The sequence below is a fragment of the Enhydra lutris genome, unplaced genomic scaffold, assembly GCF_002288905.1.
Source record: "Enhydra lutris kenyoni isolate GAN:26980312 unplaced genomic scaffold, ASM228890v2 scaffoldscaffold56, whole genome shotgun sequence".
Classification (NCBI taxonomy): Eukaryota; Metazoa; Chordata; class Mammalia; order Carnivora; family Mustelidae; genus Enhydra; species Enhydra lutris.
In genome coordinates, this window is record NW_019154140.1 from 12237093 (window position 1) to 12260504 (window position 23412).

Sequence of the window (23412 nt, forward strand, 5' to 3'; positions counted from 1 at the left end):
CCCTCTTCAAGAACTGCCTAAAGGGCACTCCGCTAAGGTCCCTTTTTCTTTGGGAAATGGGTTTTGTAACAGCTGACAAATCAAATTGGGCCTGATGCCAGAAGTCAGAGTCCAACCATAATATTCTGTAAAGAATGGCACGCAACTGTCTTGTAAATCTCTGGGACAGTCACAGATCAGAAGCTGGCAAGGATGACGACATAGTTCTGATGGAATGTGTCTTATCTTAACCTTGAAGTTACAGATCTGCTCAGGAGCAGCAGTAAGAAATGAGAAATGCACTCAGACATCGGAGGGGACATAATTTTCTTTTAGACAGTGCGACCCAGTGTATTAGGGTCAAATGAAACACAAAGCCAGACGGACAATTTAAGGGCTAGAGCCTGTACCAGATAAAGCATCAAGACTGGTGGTTCACGCTGAGCTTGAGAGAAGGGAGCGTTCGAGTATGAGAAATGAGGCATGGCTGGCAGGATGATGGAGTGATTAAGGTAGAATCCCGATACCATGACGAAGGAAGAGAGGATGAGCCTCGAGTGCAACCCTATCCTTGTGGAAATCTCCATAGGAAGGGGTGAGCAGCTTCTCAAGTTTCTAGAGTCTTTCAGACATAACAGCTCTCAGCCCTTTTGTAACGACACAGAATGACTCTCTGGTAAAGGTATCAACAACTACACATAGATTCTGGCAATTTAACTGCCCATCAGGACATGAGAAAAGAGCAGGCCCCACCAACCGTTCATATCAACGACACAAGGCAAATTCACCTTACAGGCCTCTGAGTGCTGGGCAAAAAATCCCCTAAACCAGGGATCTGGTGAGAAGTCAGCCTTGGAAAAACATCAAAGAGCACTGTGGTCAGGCACAGGCAGAACCCACATTCCAAGTCGATGACAGACTTAACAGATAAATCTTACAGGGGGAAAAAAAAAAAAAAAAAAAAAAGGAAGAGGTGAGGAAGTGAAGCAGAAAGAGGAGGACCAAAAAACTCCACTCGTTATAAAGGTTTTTAGAAAAAATATGTAAGAAACTGTAAGTCCCCAGAAGTTAGAGAAGCCATTAGAGAAAACTGGGGCAATCCAGAACAGAGGGAATGGTTAGCTATTTCCATTTGTCAATCCTGGATTCACAGAATCGCCCACATAGGGTTTCTGGGTTCTCTTTGTCCAGTTCAGGCTCTGCTCTAGTCCCTCCAGTCACTACTTGGCAATGCCAGCTGTCTTGGTGGCTTTTCTTAGATCTTGGTGTAGCACATTTTATTTTCATCACTACTTACAAGCAAAAGTATATATACAACATAATTCTAAATCTTTCTCTGAGCTTGCTTTGTTATTTTTAAAAAGGTAATGAAGAACCAAATGGTAAACTGCCTCACTGAACCACCCACTGAACTATCTGGAGGTGGTAGTCAGACTAAATGTCAAAACACATCATCAGTGAGCTCTCTCTTCATTTTAGAGTTTCTTTTTTCTTCCCCCACCCCTAAGATTTTATATGTACATAATCTCTACACCCAACGTGGGGCTCAAACTTACAACCCCAAGATCAAGAGTCTCATGCTTTACCGACTGAGCCAACAAGGCACCCCTATTAAAGAGTTCCAATATAAAATCTGTAAGCCCAGTAAGAAGGTAAAATTCTCCAGAAAGAGGGGAAAGGAGTGAGGGCATATGCAAAGCTCTGTATCACATGTATTAATCAAATATGCTGCTGATGGGTGACTTCAGTTGGCCCAGGCTTGAGAAATTCCCATTTCTCCCCAAAGGGCTTTGGGAAAGTTAGTGGCTGAAGTGAAGATTAGATTGTCAGCTGTAGCACTGTCTTCAAGGCATCCTCTATATAGCCTTATTGTAATAAATAAAACAGATGAAAAGAAACCAAATTTACAGAACCGTTTTAATCTGGTCTGTATTCTTTGTTCTTTATGGATCTAGAAGCACCAATGATTTTAAGTTTGTAACACATTCAGCATAAAACTAAAATACCCTCCATAAAGATGTTTTCTTCCACTAGATTTATGATTTCCAAAGTATTAGCCATGTGGCATTTTAACAAAAACACGGCATAGAGATACACATTATAGCTGTCCTGGCTGTCTCAGGTTTTGTTAAATGGGCTGATAACTATCACTCCACCTCCACCAAAAGCCCATGAGCACCCAATTCAAGAGGAGTTAAAAGCTTTTTAAATGTCTATTTAAGAGACTGGATTAAGAAAGAGTTGAGGAGGAAGATTAACTGTGGTCGTTAACACCCCTATCATTAACAAGCCACATATAGACAACACAAACTTTATTAATAGAAAGGAGTGTGGAGAGAGGAACTGCTCTCTGTTTGGCTAGCACTCCAGTTTGTGAATCTTTAAAAATCAGGCCAAGGCACTGCCTCATCCAGTCACAGAATTATTCCGGGGCAAAGTATCCTGTTTGTTGATTATCTAAGCCTCCTGCTCCAGTGAGCAAGGGAGTAAAGGGCCTTTTGTTCTTTTAGATTAAAACATATACATTATAAATAGAGATAAAGGCTGCCTTATAAATTTTACTCAGCTGTACTCTCCTCCAAGCTCTGATCACCATTAAAAAAATATAAATGAATGTGTACTATAGCAATTCTCAGAACTGCCTGAAGTTATCAGTCTAGTTCGCTGGCATATTTGTAAGTAACACACAAATTCTTGATATCTCATTACAAGATCACAATCCCACAAAATAATTTTACGTGGTATTTTTTTTTCCTTTATTAAAATCTACTGAATTTCTTCTCTCAAATGTCAGTCCGCTTTAAATTTAGTTAGGCCACACCTAAACCCATCACTGGGCAAGGTTAGATATGCAATTGTTCCAAGATTTATGAGAAAGTAGAATTTGGCACCACTATGGGCAAATGTCTTCCAGATGGTGCTTTCCAACAACTCTGTCCTTGTAATGTACTGAACTCCTCTTAAGGCACCACAGTCCCAGGTGGGTGTTACTCTGACACCCACTACTCTCTGAATTAAATGGAATAAAGCATGAACTAGTAGATCCAGTCACCTTTCATGATGAACCTGGCAATTTCACCATAAATAAATCTTAAGAAAAATGGGTTATAGCAATGTTGGAGTAGTTACTATGAATCTTGGGTTTTTACATACCACTTTGGCAGAGCATATTCACAAAATATGGAAGGGTTAAAGGAGAACTGACGTATCCACCCCCAACTAAAGTAACAGTCATATTTTTCAAACAGCCATAAAATTAAGACACGGTGCTTATCTGGCATCATCCAGCTTGCACAAATTTTGGACATCAGCAGCTTAAGGGTTACCAAGACCCCTCCAGGTTATTCTAACAAATCCTCTATTTTAAGAAAAAGCCTCTGCTATTACCAGACAATTTATGCTCTCTCATAGCCTTAGTTTAGAGAAGACATTCAAGAGACATAAAAATTAATTTGCATAACCATAAACTAAAATCTCTAAAATATCTCTAATTTAACTGTTGAGATGCGATTATAATTTAAGTCAATATGCTAAAATCTGATTAATACATGCTGACAAAAAGGAGTTTTTATATAATTGGAGTTAGAAACGTATCTCAGACTGTAAAACTTCATGGAGTAAAAGCATTCCTTCAACATATGGCATAATTTTGTGCTTTGCCATTACCTTGGTATATTAGCAACATGAATTATATTGAAGTCATAGCCTACAATTTAGATAAATAAAATCAAGGCAGTATTGAACTTTTTCCCATCCATGCAACGGTATCCTTGGCAGCTCCTTGGCCATCTATTATGATCCTGACCAATTTCTCTCCGTGGCAATTTAAAAGCTGTAAAAAAATACATAATGGGTGATGACAGGAGAAACAAACCCATACCAGAAATTACTGAACCTTGTAGGTCTTTGCAAGTGTCTCTATTGACATTTAAGTGTGAGTTACTATGCCACAATATCATAAAAGTGTGTTTTACACTTCAGATATATTGATAGTTAAATGCAAAGAAAGGCCACCACCAGATTAACGGCTAAAAGGGATAGCCAATCTCAGACCACCCAGCTCTTCCACTGAGCATTCTGATGTGTTCCTTAAACCAAATAAGATGTTTCTTTTTATCCAGTTCCAACTGCAATCCTAATTTAAATCCTATGCCGAAGGGATGATTAATATTGCAATTCTGATCCTCGTTCTGCCATATTTATTGAGGGCTTGATAAGTGTCAAGCATTGCATGGGCACTGAGTCTAACCCAGTCTTCAATTTAAGGGCGGAGGATTTTAAGTTTCTCCTTGAAATCAGCACTTGTTAGTCCTGTCCCCAAAGGCTGTTACAAAAAAGCTACTGAAGGGGCAGCTTGTTAACAGTAGTAATATGAGGACTAGGAATAAGGAGATGTGGTCCTCTCCCAATTTGATAACTGAAAGGTCAAACTAAACAGTTCATCTTAACGGTGTTATTTGCCCTACTTATCTCATAGGTCTGCTGTGAAGGGAAGAAAAAAAAAAAACTGGACAACACTTTTAAAAATATAAAGGGGGTGTCTGGCTGGCTCAGTTGGTGGAGCATGTGACTCAAGATCTCAGGGCTGAGTTTGAGCCCCACCTTGGGTGATTAAGAATAAAATCTTGATGGGGTGCCTGGGTGGCTCAGATGGTTGGGCGTTTGCCTTCAGCTCAGGTCATGATCCCAGAGTCCTGGTATCGAGCCCCACATTGGGCTCCCTGCTCAGTGGAGAGCCTGCTTCGCCTTCTCCCTCTGCTGCTCCCCCTGCTTGTGTTCCCTCTCTCGCTATCTCGCTGTCAAATGAATAAATAAAATCTCTCTTAAAAAAAAAAAAAAGAATAAAATCTTGGACAGGGCACCTTTGTAGCTCAGTCTTTAAGCGGCTGCCTTCGGCTCAGGTCATGATCCCAGTGTCTTGGGATTGACACTTCGGGCTCCCTGCTCAGTGGGGAGCCTGCTTCTCCCTCTCCCACTCCCCCTGCTTGTCTCCCCTCTATCACGGTCTCTCTCCCTCTCTGTGTCATATAAATAAATAAAATCTTAAAAAAAAAAAAAAGAATAAAATCTTGGGGCGCCTCGGTGGCTCAGTTGGTTGAGCATCCGACTCTTGATTTTGACTCAGGTCATGATCTCAGGGTCTGGGGATAGAGCCGCGAATCAGGCTCCATGTTCAGAAGGGAGTGTGCTTGAGATTCTTTCTCTCCCTCCCTCTGTGCTCCCCTGCCCCACAGGCTCACTCTCTCTCTAGAATAAATAAATCTTCGAAAAAAAATCTTAAATATTTATATAAATGTACACACACAGAAATAGAAGTTTGCCTGATAACAGATGATGTTAAAAATAATGAATGCTGGGGCACCTGGGTGGCTCAGTGGTTTAAAGCCTCAGCCTTCGGCTCAGGTCATGATTCCAGGGTCCTGGGATTGAGCCCCACATCGGGCTCTCGGCTCAGCAGGGAGCCTGCTTCCTCCTTTCTCTCTGCCTGCCTCTCTGCCTACTTGTAATCTCTGTCAAATAAATAAATAAACTCTTTTAAAAAAAAATAATGAATGCTTTGGTAATTGTTCCTCCCTTACCTATTTTCTGGAAGAGTTTGTAGAATTGGTATTACCTCTTCCTTAAAGGAAGGGGGGTGGTGGGGAAGGTCTGGTGAAACCTGCCAGTGAAGCCATTCAGACCTGGAGCTTTCACTGGGGGGAACACTTTCAACTATAAATTTTACTTCTTTAATAAATATGGAGCTAGTGAGGTTCTGTATTTCCTCTGAAGTGAACTTTGGCAGTTTACTTTTCAAAGACGTGATTCAATTCATCTAAGACACTGAATGCACTGGCATAATTGTTCATAATAGTCCCTTATTACTTTTTCACTGTCTCTAGGATCAGTAGTGATATCCCTTCTCTTATTCCTGATATTAGTCATTTGAGTCTCCTCCCCACCCCCAATCAGACTTGCTTGGTTTATTAATTTTATTGATCTTTTCGAAAACCAACTTTCAGGGGCACCTGGGTGGCTCAGTCATTAAGCGCCTACCTTCAGCTCAGGCCATGATCCCAGGCTCCTGGGGTTGAGCCCCACATCCGGCTCCCTGTTGAACAGGGAGCCTGCTTCTCCCTCTCCCACTGTGTCTGCTTGTGTTCCCTCACTGTGTTTCTCTCTGTCAAATAAATAAATAAAATCTTTTAAAAAAATTAAAAATAAATTTTTAAAAAACCCAACTTTGATTTTCATTGATTTTCTCTATTTTTGTTTTATACTTCACCAACTACCTTCTGTTTTTACCTTTAGTATTTTCTTTCTTCTGCTTAATTTGAATTTAATTTACTCTTTTTTTCCTAGGTTCTTAAGATACAAATTTAGGTCACTGACTAGATCTTTCTGATTCCTTATCTGAAGCATTTAATACTATAAAATTCCCTTTATGCATTGTCTTAGTTATATCCGACAAATTTTAAGGTCATGTCATCGTTTTTATTCAGTTCAAAATCTTTCCTAATTTTGTGATGTCTTTGATCCATGGGTTACTTAGAAGCGTGTTAACATAGTTATAATGTATATATTTCAATTCCACGGCTTTTTCTTTCATTTATTTTCAAGTTTTATTATTAGTTATGTAAAATTTAGGGTTCTTGTGTCTTCATGATGAATTGATCCCTTTATCATCTAATCAGGCTTTAGCTATCTGCCCTACCTACCTCATGTCTGTTACGGAAAAAAACAAGAAAAAAACTCTTTGGAAAGTATACGGCAAACAGAAGGTAAGATATCTGATAACAGAGGAAGTTAAAATAACTTTAATAAATTTTCTGAACTATCTGTAAGTTATATCTATGCTTGTCTCCAAGTACTCATATAAATGGGGTTTGCCAATGTTTTATCAGATCCCTAGATATAATTTATTGTTGTGAAATACTGAACAAATTAGCAGTATATTACCCTCCACAACTCCCTGTGAGGTAAGTGAGTCTTACTGATTTAGGGATGAGAAAGAAGGTACATGGAGTTCAAGGATCTATTGCAGAAACCAAACCTAAGATAGATTTCCCAGCCTGTTGGTTGACCCTTTAGCAGGGCGCTTTATTCCGACATAATTATGCCTGCTGACTCAGATATGAACTTGCTTTATTCTAAGAAATGAAGATTATAATCAGAGAAAAACTTGAATTCAATTTGATTCCTCCTCCTCTCCATGTAATAATAAGAGGGTACTAAAAATCTGACCTTTGAATAGCCTTCAAGAACACCATCTCAATCCCACATTTTCTAAATGTTGTTTCTAGCAATGGAGTACGATGGAACAGGCACTCAGTTAAGTCTGAAGAGTATGACTGCATGTGAAAAATTGTAGAAACAGCTTCACAATCTAGTTTCATGTAGAAAAATGTGTCAGTGTTTTTGACAAACTACTCTTCCTGGAAAGGAAATCCAGACTATACAGTCCACAGCCTCAGTAGGATGAGTGTGAAAAATGGCCCAACCTGTCCATTATACCTTTTTTTTTTTTAGAAATCCACACACAACTAACAAATTTGTTACCTTATGTTAATACCCCAAGGATTTGACAACCAGCCAACAAGTCAATCATCTATCCCTCAAATCCTAGGCAAAGGCCTCCACTGGCCCAAAATACTAGAATGAGTTCTTTGCTCACATTTAAAATCAGTGGCTTCAAAAAACAAACTCCAAGACAATTCAGGAGTCATTTCATCAAAGTCTTTGGTCTAGAAAGCTGTTGGCAATCACCTATCCAATTCTTTCCATGTAAGATGAATAAACTAGGGACACCAAAGAGGGCAAATGGCTCAACCAATGTTATATCAATAGTTAATGACAGAAGAGGGAAAAGAACCTAGGTTTCCTGAGCTTTTTTCCCCACTTGCCTCTCATTTTTCAAATAACTTTTTCTTGGGGCACCTAAGTGACTCAGTCGGTTAAGTGTCCAACTCTTGATTTCAGCTCAGGTCATGATCTCAGGGTAGTGAGATCGAGCCCAGGGTCAGGTTCCACGATGGGTATGTAACTGCTTAAGATTCTCTCTCTCCCTTGCCCCTCTTCTCTCTCAAAAATAAATAAGTAACTTTTTCTTGGGGTGCGTGTGTGGCTCAGTCATGTCTTTGGCTCAGGTCTTGATCCTGGGGTTGTGGGATCAAGCCCCACATCCAGCTCCAGCCTGCTTCTCCCTCTCCCTCTGCCACTAACCCCTGCTTGTGTGTGCGCTAGTGGAGTAAGTAAAATAAAATCTTTAAAAATAATTTTTTCTTGGGGCGCCTGGGTGGCTCAGTGGCCTCTGCCTTCTGCTCCCCTGGGATCAAGCCCTGCATCGGGCTCTCTGCTCAGCAGGGGGCCTGCTTCCCCCCCCCCACCACCTGCTTCTCTGCCTACTTGTGATCTGTCAAATAAATAAAATCTTTTAAAAAATAATAATTTTTTCTTGAAACCAAAAAGACAAATCACTTAAATAACTTTTTCCTTATTTTAGAAGATTTTACTTATTGGAGAGAGGGAAAATGTGAGCACACAGTGCACAAGTGGACATGAGCTAGAGGGAGAGAATCTGAAACAGATTCCTACTTGGGACTCCATCTCAAGAGCCGAGATCATGAAAACCAAGAGTCGGCAGTCTAACCGACTGACTAAGCCAGCCAGGTGCCCCGTAACTTTTTATTTTGTGAACTAGGTAAAATTTATGGATAAGGGTTAGAGAACTAGGGTGTAGTGGCCTGAATAGTGCCCCCCCAAAAGATAACCAAGTCCTAATCTCTTGAAATTATGAACATTACTTTATATGGCAAAAGATGTGAAAGGAAAAATGTATCTAGAATATCTGGTTGGCTCTTAAACACAATCACATCCATCCTTATCACAGGCAGAGACACAGAGAAGACAAAGAAGTAAAGAGAAAGCAGGGAGAGGTGAGGCTGACAGCCACCAGAAGCTGGAAGAGGCAAGGAAGGGACTCTACTCTAGGGCCTCCAGAGGGGGCTCAACACCTTTATTATAGACTTCTGACCTCCAGAATTTTAAGTATAAATACCTGTTGTTTGAAGCCACTAAGTTGTGCTCGCTTCGGCAGCACATATACTGAAGCCACTAAGTTTGCAGTAATTTGGGCTAGAAGCCACAGGAGACTATTGCACAGGGAACATAAAATTTTTAAAAATCATAAACTGGATATATATAAACCCAATTACTGATCCAAAAAGAATTGTACTTCAAGTAACCCAAAGAATGCCTAAAACCTTTAAATCCCTCATTTCAAAGGGTAAACTGAGGCAAACAGAGAATGTAACTTACCCCACAAAATACTGGCAGATCCAGGAAGAAAAACTCCGCAAGGTCTAATATTTACATAGCTGCTAACAAGAACAGTGTAGGTTTTTCCCCAAACATGTTAGCTGATAGAGCTCCTGGACAGACTAAACATAGGCACCAGTTGTCAATGTGGGTGTTCTGCCAACACAAGTGTAAAGTTGTCATCAGAAATGAATATGTGGCTTCGAGTAGCTTACAGAAATTCAACAAAGCTGTATCTTGGACTTTGCACAAGCCAACTCTTCTCAGGATGACCTGGACTCTTTCCCATTAGTACAATGATCAGCTAAAAGGCATCCTTTATAAGGAGGAAAGGAAAATCAAAGTTTATGTCAGAGAAAAAAAAATAATTGCTCAGAATTCAAGTTCACGAATAATAATGTGTAAATAGCAGCCATACTGAGTCAGTTACAAGTGGTATCTCACATTGTAATTTACTACTTCTTTTTTTTTTTTTAAGATTTTTATTTATTTATTTGACAGAGGGAGAGAGAGGGAGAAGAAGGGAGAGAAAGGGAGAAAGCAAGCACAAGCAGGGGGAATGGCAGGCAAAGTAGAAGCAGGCGCCCGGCTCAGTAAGGAGCCCAATGTGGGGCCCGATCCCAGGAGACTGGGATCATGACCTGCGCCAAAGGCAGCCGCTTAACTGACTGAGCCACCTGTAATCTACTACTTTTAAAATCAATATCAAAAGCACACAGCTTTAATCCAATTTCACGTAAGGTAAATGAAAATAAAAATAGACGAAGCAAGGGGTGCCTGGGTGGCTCAGTGGGTTAAAGCCTCTGCCTTCAGCTCAGGTCATGATCCCCGGGTCCTGGGATCGAGCCTCACATCAGGCTCTCTGCTCAGCAGGGAGCCTGCTTCCCCCACCCCTCTCTGCCTGCCTCTCTGCCTACTTGTGATTTCTGTCAAATAAATAATAAAATAAAATAAATCTTTAAAAAAAAAATAGGCAAAGCAAAAGAACAAGAAAAGGAAAAATGCTTTACCAAGGATTGTTAAATGTGCTATTCCAGTAAGACATGTAAATCATGCTATATAGTTAAATAAAATACCTAAATAAAAATTACTTATCTTCCTCAGAAACCTCTGTACCCTGGATACCTTTCTCTTTCTGGAGCTACTAACAAGGGCTCTGAAAACTACCAAAACTGGGGTGCCTGGGTGGCTCTGGCTCAGTGGGTTAAAGCCTCTGCCTTCAGCTCGGGTCATGATCCCGGGGTCCTGGGATCAGCCCCCGCAGCAGGCTCTCTGCTCAGCAGGGAGCCTGTTTCCTCCTCTCTCTCTGCTTGCCTCTATGCCTACCTGTGATCTCTGTCAAATAAATAAATAAAATCTTTAAAAAAAAACAAAAAAAACTACCAAAACTTTCCCAGACATATAAAAATCCAGCCACTGCAGAGTAATGTTCTCTTTTTCCTTTTTGCCCCAACCATTATCCTGCTCACCTACTATCCAGATAGCTGTCTACTTACTGGTTTTCAGACAGACCAGTGAAGATGTGTTATGTTCCCTTTTAGTAAACACTAATCCTTTTAGGTTTGGCAGTAATAATATATCCTTAAAAAAAAAAAAAAAAGACTTTACTTATTCATTTGAGAGAGAGAGAGAACATGAGCAGGGGAGAGAGGAAGGAAGAGGGGAAAGCAGACTCAGCAGGGAGCCTGATGTGGGGCTCAATCCCAGGACCCCAGGATCACGACGTGAGCTGAAGGCAGACGCCTAACCATCTGAGCCACCCAGGTGTCCCAGCAATAATATAATATATCCTTAAGTTGTAAGCAATGTGCTTACAATTTTGTAACACAGGCTAAACATCTTGTCTTGTTAACAGACCAGTATAAATGAACCAAACCAGGTTCTCCAAAGGCAAAAAGTCAGTCCAAACTTAAGATTTTCAATGTATCTGGGTAGCTCAATCAGTTAAGCATTCGACTCCTGATTTTGGCTCGCGTCATGATCTCAGGGTCCTGGGACTGAGCCCCGCATCTGGCTCTGAGAATTCTCTCCCTCTCCCACTCTCTGGCCCCGCCAGCCCCTGGCTCCTGCACACAAGCGTGCACATGTTCCCTCTCTCTCTCTCTCAAATAAAGTAAATCTTTTCTTTCTTTTTAAGATTTTATTTATTTATTTCACAGAGAGAGAGAGATCACAAGTAGGCAGAGAGGCAGGCTGGGGGTGAGGGGAAGCAGGCTCCCTGCTGAGCAGAGAGCCCGATGCAGAGCTGGATCCCAGGACCCCGAGATCATGACCTGAGCCGAAGGCAGAGGCTTAACCCACTGAGGCACCCGGGCACCTCTCAAATAAAGTAAGTCTTAAGGGGAAAAAAAAAAGTTTTCAATGTGATAGTCTCAGAATAACAATGAAAAATTACCCACTAAAATTTCCCTACCAGAGAGAAATGTTCATCAGACCTATTAACTCTAACACTGTAAGAGAATTCACAAAAAAGCAATGTGTACTTGCACACCATAGTAAACCAAGAAGCTTATGTTGAAATCTTGAAATCTTTCAAATTAAAATAATCAAATAAAGGGTCATGGTTAATTTGTTTATAAATCCAAGGAGCTGAGGCTAGAGATGGGTGGAATCCATTCAGAGTACTCTAAGACAACATGATTTACCTATTCTTCAGATCAGTTTTCTTTTGTCCCCCATCTGTGGTCTAAACACAGCCACGAAACCACCAAAAACCGACCTGCATTTTTAAGAAAATGGAAGTGTACAGTAGATGAGAAAGTACCAGACTGCTTTGCACATATATTCATATAGTGAAACTTGTTTCCGTATGTGTACAGGGTCAATGTAAATGTGTATCTTAGCAAGGGTCAAGATCAAAAGTCTGAGACACATTTATCCAAAAGAATTCCAGCAAAGAAAAGGCTTAAAGCAGGAGAAAATCTAATAAGCATCTAACGCAACGCAAAGTCCACCTCTATCCAAAACATATTTGCCATTATTTTAGGCAGCCAAACAAACACAGGATGCAATCGTGTTTAGAGTGCAAGAAATGGTAAAAACTTAATTAAATTCTCCTTTTATCCAATGGAGTGATGATCTCTCTACTTCTGAAGAGATAACCGTTAGGATTTAGTGATCCATTTATCAAAGGCTACTTCCTAGACACTTCACCCATCTTCTCCCTCCAATTTCCAATTACTAAAATAAAAGATTTAGACAAGATAATCAACTCCAGTATGTCATGTTACTTATTTATTTTTATAAGTTTATTTAAGTAATTTCTACACCCAATGTGGGGCTTAAACCTATGACCCAGAGATCAAGAATCACATATTCCTCCGCTGAGCCATGCAGGAACCCCTAGCATCTGTTACTTTAAATCAATGGTTTTCTTCTCTTTTTTTTTTTAGTTTATTTTTTTAGTCATCTCTACACCCAACGTGAGGCTTGAAGTCACCACCCCGAGATCAAGAGTCACATGCTCCTCCAACCAAGCAATCCAAGCGCCCCTAAATCAATAGTTTTCGAGTGATTCTGCACCACCACCACTGACACCCCGAGGGCATCTGGCAACGTGTGGAGACATTCTGATAAGTCACAAATGGGGGTAAGCGAAGAGGTGAGAGGCATATATTAGCTCAAAACATCAATAATGCTGCAAGAAACCCTATAGATCAAGATTGAATTCCTTTTGAACCTAAATAAATTAGAGACAAATAACCTTAATCTAGCGTCCTTTAGTTCTTATAAACTCAGCAGAAGCAGCTGCATTACTAGCACACCTACAAACAGTTTTTAACGATACGAAACTGATTTGTCCTCTTGCAAGTGTCAGAGATCACAGAAATCTCTCCTCTGTTCATTTTAAGAACAAGTGAAATTAACTTTCTTTTGTACAATGTCACAAAGGTCTGTAATCAGAAGTGTACTTCATATATAGTTGAACTTACAGTATTTAAACATTTTTCTATTAACCTTAAGTCAGTGAACAAGAGAGCAATTTAGATTCTGATAAAGCCATCATGTAATGAAAATTTCTTTATTTTTACAAAACATCTTCAAATCAGCTCAATGGTTGTTATCAACAGGTGATTACAATGTCTGTAAAACACTTCGAAGGAAATATAATCAAGGCAATGGAATAATCCAGGTGATGGCTGACTTCTCCTGTCCCTACCACCCTAAATACCACCCTTGTTAAGCAACTTATCAAAATTCAGGCATCCTCAAAGGAAGGGCAGAAAGAAGGCTTAGAAACTCTTTAAAGGTGTAAAGAAAGATATACATAGGGGGAAAGTTCCTCAAAGAAGAGACTAAGATAAAAGCATTGAGACACAGATATTGCTTATAAAGTCCCTAGCACAATGTCTCCCTAGCAGGTACTAAATACACATAAAAAAATTATCTTTTTAAAATTTGTATTTTTATCCGGAGGGTCACCTTAGTTTTTAAGGAAAAACAGCACCTTCTCCAGGTGTAAGGATAAAACAGAATATGAGAAGCAGGTGATTATGACTGGAAACACAAAAACTGACTTTTTCATTTTTAGTCACAAATTACAATCCCTGAAAGATTTAAACATTAGAGATCCAACCTGCCTAGATCTCAGTCTCTCCCTAAAGATAACACACTTTAGTGTGTACCCTTCCAAAACTTTTTCTATGGATTTACAAATATCCATTTGTCCGTAGAAACATGCATCATTATGTAGATTTTTCTTGGGCGCCTTTCCACGACACTAGAGATTTATCCTATTGGTTCTAACATTGCAAGTCAGTCGTCCTAAAGGAGTGAGTTCCCAAAACCTATCCTGCCCCTCTCAAAACCAACAAACTGAGGGTTGCTGGGGGGCGGGGGGCGGAGATGGGGTGCCTGGGTGATGGACAATGGGGGAGTGTATGTGCTATGGCGAGTGCTGTGAATTAAGACTGATAAATCACACACCTGTACCCCTGAAACAAATACATTATGTTAATTTAAAAAAAAAAACCTAAAAAGTGTGAAGTGGTGAGAAGTAACGATATGGGGGGGATGCCAAATTCGAAGCAACACAGGAGCAAACTTATAGTTTCCAGAGCAGAAAGGTATGTGGGATGGAAGCCTAAAGACTCGCTAGAGAAGTCATTGTGAATAAAATACGTGCCTGCCGCGCCATCACAGACATTAAATCCTCTTCACAACCCCAAATTTTAAGACCTTCCTCTTCTAGAACGCTGATTGGACGACCTGCGCGAGCGCTTTCCGTAGGGTATCCGCCTACTGGCTCCAAATTTGGTCCATTTAGCCGCCCGACTCCTGCATTCCCCATTGGAGTCTACCCGCTGCCTCTTGGAGGAGCCCAACCTACCGCGCGCTCCGTGCTCATTGGCTTAGGGAGACGCCGCTCAGGAGCGGAAAACCCGCCTCCCACATTCCGATGGCCCAAGGACCGATCAGTCGGCAGCTAAATGTAGAGCCAATTGGCCCATACACAAGCCAGTCAAACTCTCCGGAGGCAAAGCTCCACACAACTTACAGGAATGAAACATCCCGCCCCTGTTCTTCCATTGGTTGGCCGAACCCACCGCTCCCCCTTCACTAGCCCCCACCCCGCGGTCCATTCATTTCACACAATAACGGGCCCAATTGGAGTCAGTTCAAGACCTAGTATGGGTAGGCAAGACTATCCGCCACTTACCCGGGATCGAGACCGATCACTCACGCTAATGTCTTCTCTGTTCCTCTGTGGTGAGGCCGGACCACAAGACACCACGGCCGCCGCCTTCTGCGCAACGCCAACCGCCCGCCAAAACGGATCCTTCCTTGCGCCTGCGCGACCAATCCTGGGACTGGACCCTTTCTCCGCCCATTACGCCTGCGCAAAACGAGGCACAACTCCCGCCACTACGCAGGCGCTGTAGATTCGCCGCCGTCTCCCGCCCGCCATTTCACGTGCTCCAAGCGCCAAGCGGAACTTCTTAATGCGCCTGCGTAAACTCGCCATTTTACTACACATGCGCTCAGCAGGCGGTCGTTGCAAAAAAAAAAAAAAGAAAAAAGTCACCTGATAACTTCTTTCCTAATACATAGTATTAACCGTGCTTTGTCAAGTGAGTTGAACGTAATTTCAGGCCTTGAAAGATTAAAAATTTATTTACTTTAGGTACATTCAAATATGAATGATTGGTTGGCGAGCCAATCACACTAGTTAAGGGTAATATTACACGGGAACCAATGGCCCCTAAGGGGTGGAGACTACGTAGAACGCCCTAACGGATGACGTTATACAGCAATGCGGGACTACAGACCAATAGCAGGGGGAAGCTATTGCAAATATCCAATCAGAGATACTCAGGGGCGGAGTCTACCAATGCCTAAAGCGAGGAGGCGGGATAAAAAAGCGAGGCCGAAGGTAGGCTGGCAGATACGTTCGTTAGATTACTCCTTTCTGCCCGTGGACGCCGCCGAGTAAGCATCGTTAAAGTCTCCCCTCCCACCGCCGTCATGTCTAAGTCAGAGGTGAGTAACACGCTGTCTCCAATCTCATTTTCTTCCTCGCTTCTTCCTGAGTTCGGTAGGATGCGGCCTCGTTGGGTTGTTTGCGCCAGCTCATTCGGCAGTTCTTCGGTTTCTGCCAGGGCCTACCCCTCCCAAAGTTCAGGTCGCCATTTTGTCCTCGTCGTCGCCATGAGGCCGCCGTCCTGCAACACTTGGTTATCACGCCAGGCTTGCCCCTTCTGGCAAAACAGTTAGGCACATTCGATTGGTTTTGTTTTACCTCGTCACAAGGGACGAGTTTTCTGAAGAACAGCTATAGTTCCTTGCTGGTTATGTATTTTTCTAGCCTAGTCCTTTTGTTGCGCGTGCGTCGGAGGGACAGTAGGGACGCATGCGCTCGTGGTTCCCAACCCCCAACATACGTCTCCCTTAATGGGGAGAAGCACGTGGCTTGCTGTGACCCGAAGGAACAATAAGGGCTACGTAACGTTGCTGCCTAGTTTTGCAGTTCCTAACTGAAAGGTGTCTGGCGTTATAGCCCACATGTAACGAGTTTTTCCCCTGCTGCTAGTCTCCCAAAGAGCCTGAACAGCTGCGGAAGCTCTTCATCGGAGGTCTGAGCTTTGAAACAACCGATGAGAGTCTGAGGAGCCATTTTGAGCAATGGGGAACACTTACGGACTGTGTGGTAAGACTTGGGAGAGACAAAAGGCCAGTAGAACTAGTCCGTTTACTTGGATTATTTTGTCGTAATTACTGTGCTTATGAAGATTGTTAACAGGATTGTGGTTGAAAATAATTTGGCAAGGCAAGGTGTGGTTTTACCTAATTAGAAGGTACTAGTTAATTTAGATTAGATGGGTAGTGGGAAACTGGAGGACTTTGCCTAAAGGGCTGAAAGAATTTATTATGTTACCCAGGGTAGAAATGACCAGAGGTTCTGGGGTTTTACTGTGTATTAAATGAGTTAACATTTCAGGTAATGAGAGACCCAAACACCAAGCGCTCCAGAGGCTTTGGGTTTGTCACATATGCCACTGTGGAGGAGGTGGATGCAGCCATGAATGCAAGGCCACACAAGGTGGATGGAAGAGTTGTGGAACCAAAGAGGGCTGTCTCAAGAGAAGTGAGTGATACTTTTTCCTGCTTCTGACGATTTAGAAGTGTGTCACTAAGTGGACTTCCCATTTAGGGTTCTTAATACACTTTAGTGATCTTTATTAAGGATACCTTTGCTGATACAAGAAACTTAATTGGGCTTTTTCATATTAGGATTCTCAAAGACCTGGTGCCCACTTAACTGTGAAAAAGATTTTTGTTGGTGGCATTAAAGAAGACACTGAAGAACATCATCTAAGAGATTATTTCGAACAGTATGGGAAAATCGAAGTGATTGAGATCATGACTGACCGAGGCAGTGGCAAAAAGAGGGGTTTTGCTTTTGTAACATTTGATGACCATGATTCTGTAGACAAGATTGTCAGTAAGTATCCGGGGCATACTCTTTGCTAGGGGTTCTGAAGTCCGTGTTCTGTTCTAAGCCCTGAGATCGTGTTTTCTTGGTAATTTTTTAGTTCAAAAATACCATACTGTGAATGGCCACAACTGTGAAGTAAGGAAAGCGCTCTCTAAGCAAGAGATGGCTAGTGCTTCATCCAGCCAAAGAGGTGGGTTTATTTGATAATTCTTACAGATAGCTAAGTAATTATAATCCGTATGATTTAACCTTTAAAACTTACCTTTAAAGGTCGAAGTGGTTCTGGAAACTTTGGTGGTGGTCGTGGAGGTGGTTTTGGTGGGAATGACAACTTTGGTCGCGGAGGAAACTTCAGTGGTCGAGGTATGTGTGGTTATAGTTTACCACTAAGAATTAATAGTGAGCCTTGTGGTTCAGTTATCCCTAAAGTTAAATTTGATCTAAGTGTAGTTGTGGCTTCTCAACTAACCAGAAGGTTAAATCTTGAGTATAAAATTAAGGGTATAAATTGTGTATAATTTATATACTTCAAAAAGCAGTTTAAAATTCTATTTTCTTCCAGGTGGCTTTGGTGGCAGTCGAGGTGGTGGTGGATATGGTGGCAGTGGGGATGGCTATAACGGATTTGGTAATGATGGTAAGTTTATTTTAAGGAGTATATAGGTGAAGTTTCCTTTGGCAACCTTTAGACTAGGTTAGTAAACTAGTGCATGACAAGCTTAGCTCTGATAACAAACAGCATGCTGTGTGCAGGCTTTTAGGCATTACACTTGCACAGGTTTTGATTGTTGAATACTTTTGTCTTATTGAGAAGAATTGTATTCTTGTAGGTGGTTATGGAGGAGGCGGCCCTGGTTACTCTGGAGGAAGCAGAGGCTATGGAAGTGGTGGACAGGGTTATGGAAACCAGGGCAGTGGCTATGGCGGGAGTGGCAGCTATGACAGCTATAACAACGGAGGAGGCGGAGGCGGCTATGGCGGTGGTAGTGGTAGGTATCCAGTGATCCAAGTACTTGGTGCAACAGCTAGATTAGCCCTTTAGAGTTTACAAGGGGATTTGATGCTCTTAAAAAGCATTTTGTGGTACAATGCATGGTATTCTTTTTTAATGGGCTTGCTAATGCTACCTCCTCCTAGCTTTAAGCTGGGGCCGCCTCACTCCCAAGATAGATATATGGTTAAGTGGATAGCGGTGTCTTTAATCAGAATTAGATTAGCTTCTAGCAGGATTTAATATTTCAACTCCTTTGGGATCTTAGGCACTTAGTTCATACATCCAGCATGTGTTTGTAGTGCCCTCGATGGGTAGTATCCTTCAAGGCTATAGACAATATGCTGTTAACCCCATGGTAAATTGGGTAAACCTTTTAAAGCGTAGTGGATTACTCAGCTGAGTGCCTTGCCCAGAAAAGGTTCAAGTAGCAGATAAAGGCCCTCTTCTCATTCCTAGGAAGCAACTTTGGAGGTGGCGGAAGCTATAATGATTTTGGCAATTACAACAATCAATCCTCAAATTTTGGACCCATGAAGGGAGGCAATTTTGGAGGCAGAAGCTCTGGCCCTTATGGTGGTGGAGGCCAATACTTCGCCAAACCACGAAACCAAGGTATTGTATATATGCAATGTTGAAGTGCTAGCTATCTATAGCTAGTTCTAGTAAAAAATACTAATTTTTAGGTAATGTTTGTATAGTAGTGAAGCGCTGACAGTTCAAAGCTTTTAGGAAATTTAAGTGATAGGTATGTGCAGTCAAATTGGGAAAGTCAAGTGAGCTCAAACTCTGGAAAATCTGGACATCTCTTGCCCCCAGTATAAAAAAATCTTGTTGGCATTCCAAAGATTAACAGGGACATACTCTCTTCTTAGGTGGCTATGGTGGTTCCAGCAGCAGCAGCAGCTACGGCAGTGGCAGAAGGTTTTAATTACTGCCAGGTAAGTAAACACCTTTTTATCTTTCAAGTTAATTTTTATAAATGATAATGAACCCAGTAACCCTAATGTAGCTGAGCAGTGCAAAGTAGTTAACATTATAATTGCAGTAAAATTTTGGATATTAAGTTAATATTCAGATCAGCAAAATTTGTGGGAAACAAAACTTGCTATTGGATTGTAGCCTTGAGTCTTAATATGTTTAGATTAACAACTTTATTCCATATTGTTCAACAGGAAACAAAGCTTAGCAGGAGAGGAGAGCCAGAGAAGTGACAGGGAAGCTACAGGTTACAACAGATTTGTGAACTCAGCCAAGCACAGTGGTGGCAGGGCCTAGCTGCTACAAAGAAGACATGTTTTAGACAATACTCATGTGTATGGGCAAAAAAACTCGAGGACTGTATTTGTGACTAATTGTATAACAGGTTATTTTAGTTTCTGTTCTGTGGAAAGTGTAAAGCATTCCAACAAAGGGTTTTAATGTAGATTTTTTTTTTTGCACCCATGCTGTTGATTGCTAAATGTAATAGTCTGATCATGACGCTGAATAAATGTGTCTTTTTTTTAAATGTGCTGTGTAAAGTTAGTCTACTCTGAAGCCATCTTGGTATACTACCCCAACAGTGTGAAGTTAGAATTCCTTCAGGGTGATGCCAGGTTCCATTCGAAATTTATTTGCAACCTGCTTGGGCACAGAAGCCATTGTCTCCACAAACCTTGGTGTAGTTGAACTGACAGTTAATGTGTTGTGACCTGGAGTTCACCATTAAAAGGTCACCCAAGCAAAGTCCTGGAGTTTATTTGGTTATTAATATGATTGTTGGCACATCCTATGCAATATATCTAAATTGAATTATGGTATCAGATAAAATTATAGATGGGATTAAAGCTTGTGTATCATCCATTATCATGTGTAATCAATAAACGATTTAATATTCTCTTGAATGGAATGACAACTGTATGGATTTGGGACTGGCAGAGCTTTGGACTTCCCTACCCACTACCCCTCATAATGTTGAATGCTTCTATCACAATTCAAGTTCAAAACTCTGCCAGAGAATAGAAACCAGCTGCTGGCTAATGCCACCCCATAAGTCCACAGATTAGAAGTGTTTGGGAGACCTTTTTAAACTGACCAGCACCAGTAAGAATATCTTATTTTTAATACAAAAACAGGCTTACATTAAAGGAAAACAGCAGTTTTACTTGGTTCTGGTGGGTGGGTCCCTAATAGAGGTTTATAGATTAACTATACTATTGAATCTGTTTGGACATTAAAATTATGGAGATGGTGAGGAACCTTATTATATTCATGTTAACTGCAGTTTTCCTTTAAATACGGTACATCACACAACCATCCTAAAATGTTAATTGTATAGAAAATGATTTTTATTTAAAGCCTTTTACAGTTACTTAATATCCAATCATTGTTATTTGTTACATAGGTTCTTTTGAGCCCTCCCTTGGTACCCTCAATTTCAGTGCCATTGTACCTGGTAGCATAGAGAATTGTTTATCACTAGGACTGTGTATTCCATCCTGTGGGTGTGTTACTTGGAAGTTTGGGGAGGAGGGTGGGGGGGGAATGGGGGGGAGGTGGGTGGGAAAGCATGGTTGATAGTTCCATGAGTTTGATATTGGCTGAGTTTGCAATGGCAGGTGGAACCTTAACTATTGAGGGAGTTTGCAGATACCTCAGGATTCGTGACAATGCCTTGTAAAGATCCAGGAGAGATGTTCAGCTACTAGGAACTGCTAGCAAGTATAGCGCGAATGGCTCCGAGCTCAGACACTCTACAGCTGAGAGTAGACACTTGTGGTATGTGGAGTACAGATAAGCCAGGGGCAGGCCACGGCACGCTCCATGAAAGCTAGGAGGGAGTGAAGTTTCAGTGACCATCGCAAGAAAGGAGGCAGACAAGAGTAAGGCACACCTGACTCTTAGGACTAGCAGTCAGAACCAGGAGGAAAGGTTTTATTGCTATGCTGGTAGGTAAGAACAGATTTTACTTCCATCCATATAGTGTTACCTAAAATCCGGTTTTCTGTTACATTTTCCTTAATGTATTGAGCCAATACTACTAGTCCAGTTAAGCTGAACTTGGTTTTTCTGGAGATCAATTGCCTTAAATTGACACCCTAGACTTGGCTCCCAAATGAAGGAAGTAAACACTAATTCTACTATGACAATATATTCTTGCCCTTTAATTTTGATTTATTTCATGCCTTCCTTTAATTCATTTCCTTAAAACAATGGCTCAAAGTAATGCATTAGAATCTTCCCCAAAACATGGTGGGAGGGAGGGTGGACCATTAATTTTGGCGGGTGGGGGGATTTACCCGGAGCTGGGACTTGGTCTCAGAAAAGCTAGTTCTAAAGGTTGTTTACTTTTCTAGGGAGGAGTCTGCTATGCTACTCCAGGCTAATCAACTCTCTTTAAAAAAACAAAACAAAAAAAAAAATACAAAAAAAATCAGAAACTCATCTGTCCAAATTTATGGCTAAAAGGTAAGCTTTTTATTAATTTAATGATCAGCAAAAGTGCTTGGTATTACCAAAGTAGAGAATGACAAGCTGCCTAAGAACCAAAAAAAAAAAAAAAAAAAGGATCTCCTAGTCTACCATTTTGCCCACAAAATGTCTAAAGCAGTTGGGTTCCCAGTAAACAAAATGAGTAATTGCAGAATCTTTCAAGTGCATATGTAAATACTTCATAACTTTTTTTTTTTTTTTTCTTTCTTTCTTGCAGCAACATCCTTCCTTAATGAGGACAACCTTTATCTGAGCCACTGCCCCTTATTTTCACTGCCATGGGGTTATTAGCTGCTGTGCAGCTTGAATTAATCATTCAGTTTTATGAATGGACTTTTTAATAAAATGCTTTTAACTTGGTTCTGTTTCACTTTTTTCCTTTCATGATAATGGTAAATCAGAACTTCTTAGCGGAGTTGGAAGTCCTTTCCCTTTCATTCCTTAAGCTTCTTGGATCCTTCTAAATGAACAAATAAAATAGGTATGTTAAGAAAGGTGGGACAACATAAACATGTTTAAAATTACAGGTTGAAATTGAGATGGGGGGAACAATTAGGTTGTTGGGAGTGCTTCTCCCCCCCCCCCCCCACCTTTCCCAAACTAAAAAGTAAATGATCGCTTATTTGGCCTTTTGGAATGCAAGTGGTTCTACTAATGTATTAATACATAAAATTTATCACAGCAGCAGCATGGTTTAGTGAAATGAAACTGGCTCTTGCTGGCCCACTTAGAAGTAAGCTGTTAACTGTTCCACACGCCTTTATTGGCCAGCTATCTCTGGCTTCCAAAAAATCTGGAACCAGGTAAAGCTGACTGGAGGGGAGGAACAAGTTTTTCAGAAGTAACCCCAAAATTTGGGAGCAGTAATTGAATCCCCCAGCAAATGCTTAAACTTTCCCGTCTTCAAGAGAAGATCCAGCCTCAATTTTCAGCTAGTAGAAGGGGTAGGAAGGTGTAAATGTATACGCAGTCTCCATTGCTGTGATTTTTAAGACTCACATGTGGCTTGAAGTTCCCTGGAACAGGTTTCTCTCACAGTCATGGTTTAGAAGGAAGGCAACTCAGGCCACCAGTGTGCAAAACATTGCTGTTGAAAAAAATGGGGTCCTGCATCTCATTCTGTGTATTTCGCTACATGCTTTACAAATACAAGGTTGATGGTAAGTTGCATAACTTTAGATTACCTGTTGCAAGTTTTTGCAAACTCTGGACCAGAACCTAGGTCATAGTCCAAAGCTGTTCACCTTTTGCTTTAGTTAGGTATTAAGTTCTGTTTGTATGGTCTTAACCTGCTGCAGTTTATCTGTGAGAGGGGGGCATTTCTCCCCATTATAAAATCCAGTGCCTAGAACTGTACTAGAACCTAGGTGCCCAGCATTGGGTAAGGGTCAAAATTTGCCTCAGATTACCACTTGGGAGCTTGCTTAGAAGTGAAATCTTCACTGATGTCCCTTAGGTGAACAAGTTTCTGAACAGGTAATCCCAGGCACTGCCCTTTACAACTTGATTCTGCATTTTCAATTTCTCAAGAAAGTTGACAAGGCGTCTGAACTGTTTTCAGATCTATTAGGAATCAGAAGTTTTAAACTTCATTCCCTAACCCTGCTTTGAGACCACATTTCTGAGAATCTTGAAGCATGAAGACTCCATACCACTTTGATCCTCATCTGCTTTTCATAGCTCACAACTGAGCATCTATCATTGTTGGAGCTAGTAAAGTTGAGTAGAAGTGTAA

At 41.2% G+C, this 23412-nt stretch overlaps 2 protein-coding genes across 3 annotated transcripts in view; one reads left to right on the plus strand and one right to left on the minus strand.

Moving 5' to 3' along the window:
• The window catches only part of LOC111157816 (chromobox 5), a 33404-nt gene extending 18300 nt beyond the window's left edge, over positions 1-15104 (minus strand). The window contains exon 1 of the mRNA XM_022519482.1: positions 14936-15104. The gene's annotated coding sequence lies outside the window, so the exon portion shown is untranslated. The remainder of the gene's footprint in view (positions 1-14935) is intronic.
• Positions 15105-15489: 385 nt separating this feature from the next.
• Positions 15490-22037, plus strand: LOC111157903 (heterogeneous nuclear ribonucleoprotein A1). 2 transcript variants are annotated; one of them, XM_022519625.1, is made up of 12 exons: positions 15490-15756; positions 16307-16423; positions 16715-16861; positions 17008-17218; positions 17310-17402; positions 17483-17575; positions 17775-17849; positions 18043-18201; positions 18663-18818; positions 19079-19144; positions 19379-21653; positions 21895-22037. In XM_022519625.1, the coding sequence occupies exons 1-10, from the start codon at positions 15742-15744 to the stop codon at positions 19132-19134; spliced, it is 1122 nt and encodes a 373-aa protein (XP_022375333.1). In that variant the 5' UTR covers positions 15490-15741; the 3' UTR covers positions 19135-19144; positions 19379-21653; positions 21895-22037. The 2 variants fall into 2 exon arrangements, with proteins under 2 accessions (XP_022375333.1, XP_022375334.1); XM_022519626.1 differs by lacking the exon at positions 18043-18201.
• The last annotated feature ends 1375 nt before the right edge of the window (positions 22038-23412 follow it).

Coding starts and splice junctions, on each gene's coding strand:
- LOC111157903 (XM_022519625.1), top strand. Junction 17,219..17,309: donor TTCTGTAGACAAGATTGTCA/GTAAGTATCCGG, acceptor GTAATTTTTTAG/TTCAAAAATACCATACTGTG. Junction 17,850..18,042: donor TAACGGATTTGGTAATGATG/GTAAGTTTATTT, acceptor GTATTCTTGTAG/GTGGTTATGGAGGAGGCGGC.